The sequence below is a fragment of the Microtus oregoni genome, unplaced genomic scaffold (assembly GCF_018167655.1).
Source record: "Microtus oregoni isolate MIOR12 unplaced genomic scaffold, Mior012 000029F_ref0000214, whole genome shotgun sequence".
Classification (NCBI taxonomy): domain Eukaryota; kingdom Metazoa; phylum Chordata; class Mammalia; order Rodentia; family Cricetidae; genus Microtus; species Microtus oregoni.
Genome location: NW_024543088.1, coordinates 18235702 through 18242187, shown reverse-complemented (window position 1 = coordinate 18242187; position 6486 = coordinate 18235702). Strand labels below are relative to the sequence as shown.

At 42.9% G+C, this 6486-nt stretch overlaps 1 protein-coding gene across 1 annotated transcript; it reads left to right on the top strand.

The window, feature by feature from the left end:
- The first annotated feature begins 1049 nt into the window (after window positions 1-1049).
- On the top strand, window positions 1050-4388 carry Snai2 (snail family transcriptional repressor 2). The gene is made up of 3 exons (XM_041678243.1): window positions 1050-1239; window positions 1876-2421; window positions 3288-4388. Exons 1-3 carry the CDS (start codon window positions 1161-1163, stop codon window positions 3467-3469), a joined length of 807 nt encoding a protein of 268 aa, XP_041534177.1. The 5' UTR covers window positions 1050-1160; the 3' UTR covers window positions 3470-4388.
- Window positions 4389-6486: the final 2098 nt, after the last annotated feature.

The following is a 6486-nucleotide window of genomic DNA, read 5'->3' as shown; positions in this document are numbered from 1 at the left end:
GGGGGATTGGGTTCTCGGATTTTGTTGGGATAACACTGAAATAAAACAGAATTGCCTACGCGTATGGCGAAAACTGCAGTTTTAAAAAGAGTCACTTCGGAGCAGTTTTAGACCTATTCCTATATGCAAATGCAAGGGATTGGCTGGCTACTGGACTGTCTAGCTGCCAGTCAAGTAGCTTGCAAAAGAACCCTTTCCCATCTTTTAATGCAAATCAGGAAAGTTGTGTGGTGGGGGAGCAGGGGTTGGGCGGAGTGTTAAAATCCCCTACCAAAGAAAATACCACTAAATTAAAGCAGATACTATTTAAGAATTAATTGTCTGTAAAGATTCACAAATGAAGTTTTTCTTTCACTAAAACCCTACATGCTACAAAGGAAGTAAGTCTTCATGTCGTCTTGAGAACGTTCCATGATTCTTCCAGAGTCTGCCTATTGTCGGAGTCTGCCCAAGCTTCCCTTTTATCTTTGTACTCTTCCAGTTCCTGGGACAGACTGCAAGGCATTCCTTTCAAGCGGCTAACGCAGCAGCCAGCAAGTTAACTTCCCGGCGCGCGGTCTTAGAGCTGGCCAGACCAGCCACGGCGGCTGCGGGGCGCCTTCTCCTCCCTTTTCCAAAAAATCAGGGCCATAGTTGGCCCGTGTGCAAATAAACCCCCTCCAAGTGCTACTTCCAAATATAGGCTCTCCGGTCACCAGAGGCTGCGCGGTCCCGAGGGCGGCCCTTCCTTCCCGCCCACGCCGCGCCCGGCAAGGCCCACATCTGGAAGCCAAGTCGTCCGCGGTCAGCTCTCGGGAATGCCTTCCCGCAATGTTCAAGAACCGAAATTTTCTCTTTGAAAACATTTAATATATTTTAGGCCTCCGCTGAAATGCCTTGAACAGCCCATTTTGAACCAGAATAATTTAGTCTGACAACAGATTCTTCCTCTGTTCACAGCTGTCCCACAAGGAGGAGCTGAAATCCGAACCTCTCGGCTGTGATTGGATGCTTCTAGTAAAAGCCAGGGAGAAAACCCCTCCCAGTCCAGAAGAGCTCAGTCGGGCAGGGAGCCCGGTGACTTCAGAGGCGCCCGCCTGTCCCCCGCCGCACCTGAGCCGCCGCGATGCTGTAGGACCGCCGCCTGGACCGTTATCCGCCCGCGCCAGCCCGCCGCCACCATGCCGCGCTCCTTCCTGGTCAAGAAACATTTCAACGCCTCCAAGAAGCCCAACTACAGCGAGCTGGACACACACACAGGTAAAAATACGATCTGCAAATCTGTGCGCGACCGAACCGCGGTTCCACTGCTTTACTCTGTACACAGTGGGCTGCTTTCCTTTCGGTGCTCTACTGAAACAGTCCTTCCAATCTCTGAATCACTTAGACTAAGTTTTAATTCAAAACTTTTGAGTTCTTTGCTTACAAGGAAAGCCTCCTTCCGGTAGTGCACTGTGGTTCTCAGAGGCGGTGTACAGGCGTAATGAGTGCACCGAGGTGAGCGCACCCTTCCCCGAGGCTGAACTGTTACCTTGGGGAGCCAGGAACTTGAAAGCAGCTGGATTCCTGCATGCTATTGCCCCCACAGTCGTGGCAGGCTTGGAATAGCCCATGCACGAAATGAAAAGCTACTCTACAGAAAGTTTTAGAATAGTGTCTAGCTCTTTCTAAATGAGGACAGTAAGGCTCCTCCAGAAAACCCATTAGGAAGAGTCAGGGCAACTGTCAGCGTACACAAGGACACAAGCCCAGATGAATGTGTGTCCTTGTAAGAGAGTCTGTTTTCACTATGGAGTCTTGTGTGTGTTGTTATGTGCTGTCTCAGACAGTGCACATATATTTTCAAAATATCTCGCCTTATTTTTCTTTCCTTTCTCTCCCCTTTCTTTCTCCTAGTGATCATTTCCCCGTATCTCTATGAGAGCTTCCCCATGCCCGTCATACCAAAACCAGAGATCCTCAGCTCAGGAGCATACAGCCCTATTACTGTGTGGACATCGGCAGCTCCATTCCACTCCCCTCTGCCCAGTGGCCTTTCTCCTCTTGCTGGATACTCCTCACCCTTGGGGCGAGTAAGCCCCCCGCCTCCATCTGACACTTCATCCAAGGACCACAGTGGTTCGGAAAGTCCCATTAGTGATGAAGAGGAAAGACTGCAATCCAAGCTCTCAGACCCCCATGCCATTGAAGCTGAGAAGTTTCAGTGCAATTTATGCAACAAGACCTATTCTACTTTCTCTGGGCTGGCCAAACATAAGCAGCTGCATTGCGATGCCCAGTCTAGGAAGTCTTTCAGCTGCAAATACTGTGACAAGGAATATGTGAGCCTGGGTGCCCTTAAGATGCACATTCGGACCCACACCTTGCCTTGTGTCTGCAAGATCTGTGGCAAGGCTTTCTCCAGACCCTGGCTGCTTCAAGGACACATTAGAACTCACACAGGTAAGAGAAACATAGAAAACGAAGCCTCTCAGCTCAAAGGGGTGTGTTAGGGCTGTCTGTGGGGTGCCTTCAGATAGTGACAGGGAGTGCTTTTCATGAGGTGAATCACTGGCAGCTGCTTCCTGGCTGCTCCAGAGCTTGTTAGAGCAGCAAGTGCTCCATTTCTTGCTATCAGTGTCTGCTTCAGAGACTGTAAACAGCATTTAGACTTTGGAAAGTACATGCAGGAGGTTTGGTCTCAAAGATCAGTTAGAAAGCAGGAACTGGGTACTTGATGTGTGTTCTGCAGAACAGCCCCTGGTAGTCAGCAAATACAAGTGCTTGGATCCTAGTGTTGATTTGATAAACAGAGGGGTTTCCCATAGTTTTTGGCTACATCTTCACTGTGAAATCTGTCAACTCTTTTATTATTATTTTTTGGTTGGTATTTTGTTTCATTTTGTCGTCTTGTTGTTTCATTTTTTCGCTGCTGAAACTTTTTTAAACCCTCAGCACAACTGTATATGCAGGGAGGCATGGCGTTTATACAGCCTCAGTCACCACACAGAAATACTGGGAATGTGGGGAGCTGCTCATCATGCCTGCACCTGTTGAAGCAGAAACCCTTATCAAGAGAAAGTTCTTTGGCTAAATTGCTTCTGCATATCTGGCAGAACTGGTATTTTTAAAGGAAAATTTGCTTTTTTGTCTTTTAAGACCGGCTAGAAATACAGCTGCCCAACATGGGGGGATATAATCAGGCTAGGTTAATTCTCATTCTTTTGATAAACTTCTGTTGATGTTAATATTATTTGACTTTGTGCCCTGTAAAAACACTGACTGACTTTTTTTTTTTTTGTCTTCTTACCCTTCCCCCCACCAACCAGGGGAGAAGCCTTTCTCTTGCCCTCACTGCAATAGAGCTTTTGCAGACAGGTCAAACCTGAGGGCACATCTGCAGACCCACTCGGATGTAAAGAAATACCAGTGCAAAAACTGCTCCAAAACCTTCTCCAGAATGTCTCTTCTGCACAAACATGAGGAATCTGGCTGCTGTGTGGCACACTGAGTGGCGCAGCCCATGTTTACCGGAACAGAATGCATTTCTTCACTCCAATGCCAAATGACAAGTGAAAGTCCAAAGCCATTTATTTTCTCTTGTGCTTACCTACCAAAGAATATGTATAGTCACACACACACACACACACACACACACACACACACACAAAACTACAGAATAGAATCTATCTGCAGAAGATGAATCCTTTCTATGTGAAGTTTGATATTATATTTACTGACAGCTAAGTGAAAGGCTAACAGACAAGAACCTTTCTCGTTAGAGATGAAGTGAAAAGCACATTGCATCTTTTTTTCCTAAGAAAGTGTGTGGAGATTTATATTGCTGCCAAACCATTTCAACCAAAAGGAACAGTATTGCTTCGTAATAGAGTTGTAATTGTGTTTCCACGAGGAAGAGAGCCTGCCAGATGCTATCTCAGGTGCCTTATAAAGTACTCCAAGTTTACTTCCTTACATGTCGGATGTCTGGTTGCCATCGGTGAATGAAAGCCTTTTCTGGATTACCTACAATGCTTTAAACTGTATTGTTACGAAAAAAAATATGAGAAAAAGAACAGAACACAAGAGAATGTATTAAAATATTCTTGGTTTGTTTTTATTTTTGCCATGTGTGCCTTGGAAGAGAAGGGAAGGAGAAGCTTCAAACATTCCTGGTGCGTGTGCCATGTCTTACTTTTTAAGAGAATCTTAGTGATTTATAAGACAATGTAATGAGTAAGACAATGTATTGCAAGAGAGCATCTTAGACATTCAGTAATGTACTTAGACTTTTGAAAATGCATATGGTGAATGCAATAATACAATTCCCCTCCAAGTGCCTGTTTTATGAATTGTGTAGTTGATGTAAATTTGTGTTTATTTTTATATGACTGAATGAACTCTGTATGAAAGGGAGGTGTGGTCCATAAATGTGCCTATACACAACCTGAGTACTTGTGAAATCAATGTTCTTTTTTTAAAAAGTAACTTTCAAGGTCTCTTTTTTACAATAAACATTTTTTTTGGTTTAAAATTGATTGCTCATATACTATTTTCAAACATTTCATTTGTTTTAATATCAAATACTATACTGAAATTTGTTTTTGTGTTAAGAGAAAGCATAAGTGGTATTTTTATACACATAAAGTATCAATTTGTGCTAGATTATAGTAAACTGCCTTTTTAAACGCTTTAAGTACTATCACATTCAGAAAAGATAACATGGTGATAACTTGTTAGCAAGATTCTAGGGCAAAAAATGGTCATCTGAATAGTCAAAAACACTTGCTAAACTATTCTAATGTTAATTTTACTGACTTTTTGAAGACAAATTATGATCATTTATATCTTTTCATGTGCCATTGAAATAGTTTAAGATTTCTAAAGGAAATGCTATTCAGTGAGATAAAGAGAGAAGCATAAAAAGCCTACAAGAGCGAAATAGAATTATCATAAGTAATATACACACTGGAAAAATTAAACTGGATAAACAAAAGCCCATTGGCAGTGATGTAGGTAAGATGTATGGTGACCTTAGGGGTAAGCTAGAAAACTAAAGTGTCCTTTTATGGTATGATAAAGTTGAACAGGTTTCCACCCAAGCCCAGGATGTACTTCATCAAATATTATCTAATCAAACATTCCATATTCAAATTCATGTTGTCTAAGTGCATATGTGGGTACCAGGAATAAGTGAACCCAGACCTGAGGGCTGTTGTGACAGGAGGTTCTCCCTGCTAGTAACTGACTGTTTCTCCTTGTGTTTACGATCAGGACTTGTAAAATCATCTCTTTCTCTTCATACTTTTATGATTCAAGCCAAAGTTGGTATCAATATCTCAAAAGACGTTGCTAATAGACATGGAAGCTATGATAAGTGCTAGGCTGGTGCTTTCCTCTCAGAGCATTTTACGCTTACACTGGAGCCCATGGTATGTCTCATCAACTTTGGATTTAATGGAAAATGCCAGCTGAATATTGTATTTTGTGAGTTTTTGGATATCTCAGGCCATATTTCTCGGAGGCAAAATTATCTGGCACAGCTGTTTATGTGGTGAACGTGATGGCCCATCATTTTTTCTGGAGCATCTTAAAGTCGCTCTAAAAAGTCAGCTGCATTATGTGTACCTGGGACAGAAATACTGCGGTCGTAATCTGAGAGTCTCCAAGCCAGCTAACACGAGGACTGTCCTGTAAAAGGAAAAGCTGAGTCAAGTCTTTGTGACAGCTCTGGTGGCTGCCTCAGGAGCCACAGTTACCCCCATTTCCCTCTCTCACTAGTTAGAGGTGTAGGCATTTTCTTGGTGTCAAAATTTCAGCAGCTACCTTTCCAAATGGAAACATCTGTTCATTATTTAATTTCTCAGGGAAAGAATAACACATTTTTTTTTGCATCATATCCCCACCATTCTAATTTTATTCTTAATTTAAATATTCCAGTTTTAGAAAAGTATCAGGGGTCCGAAGGTACAGTAGATATTAGGCTAATCTTTAAATACACCTGAACTTGCAACTATGACTTTGACTTCGTATCTGCCCTTCTGCAATCCACAGAGCTTTGGAAATGTTCTGTCCATCCATGCGACGACACTTGCTAAGTCACAAGCTTTGGTGGCTGTCTTCCCTTTTTGCTATGTGGGCCATTCTCAGTGTGCAAGCTCACAGTGCTCAGCACAGCACTAGCACGGCGTTTTAGTAAAGATTAAATGAATTGACTGAAAAAGCAGCAGAATTGGGAGAAAAGCTTACATAGTCCAAAGAGAGTCAGTATATTTCTTTATTACTGCTGTTACGATAGTTTTCAAGAAAATCCCTGCCCCCATTGCTTTATGTCCTTATGCAAGTTTGGGATCACACTGTGCCTTCATTTCCTAAAGCACAACATATCAGTGCCACAGACAACAAACTGAAGAGCCCTTGCTTTAATGCTTCTACAAGATCCCTACGACTGTTATTTAATGCTTACTATATGAGTATTACTATGTGTATAGTACACACTGGTGCTGTGTAGAACATGCACTTGTGCCT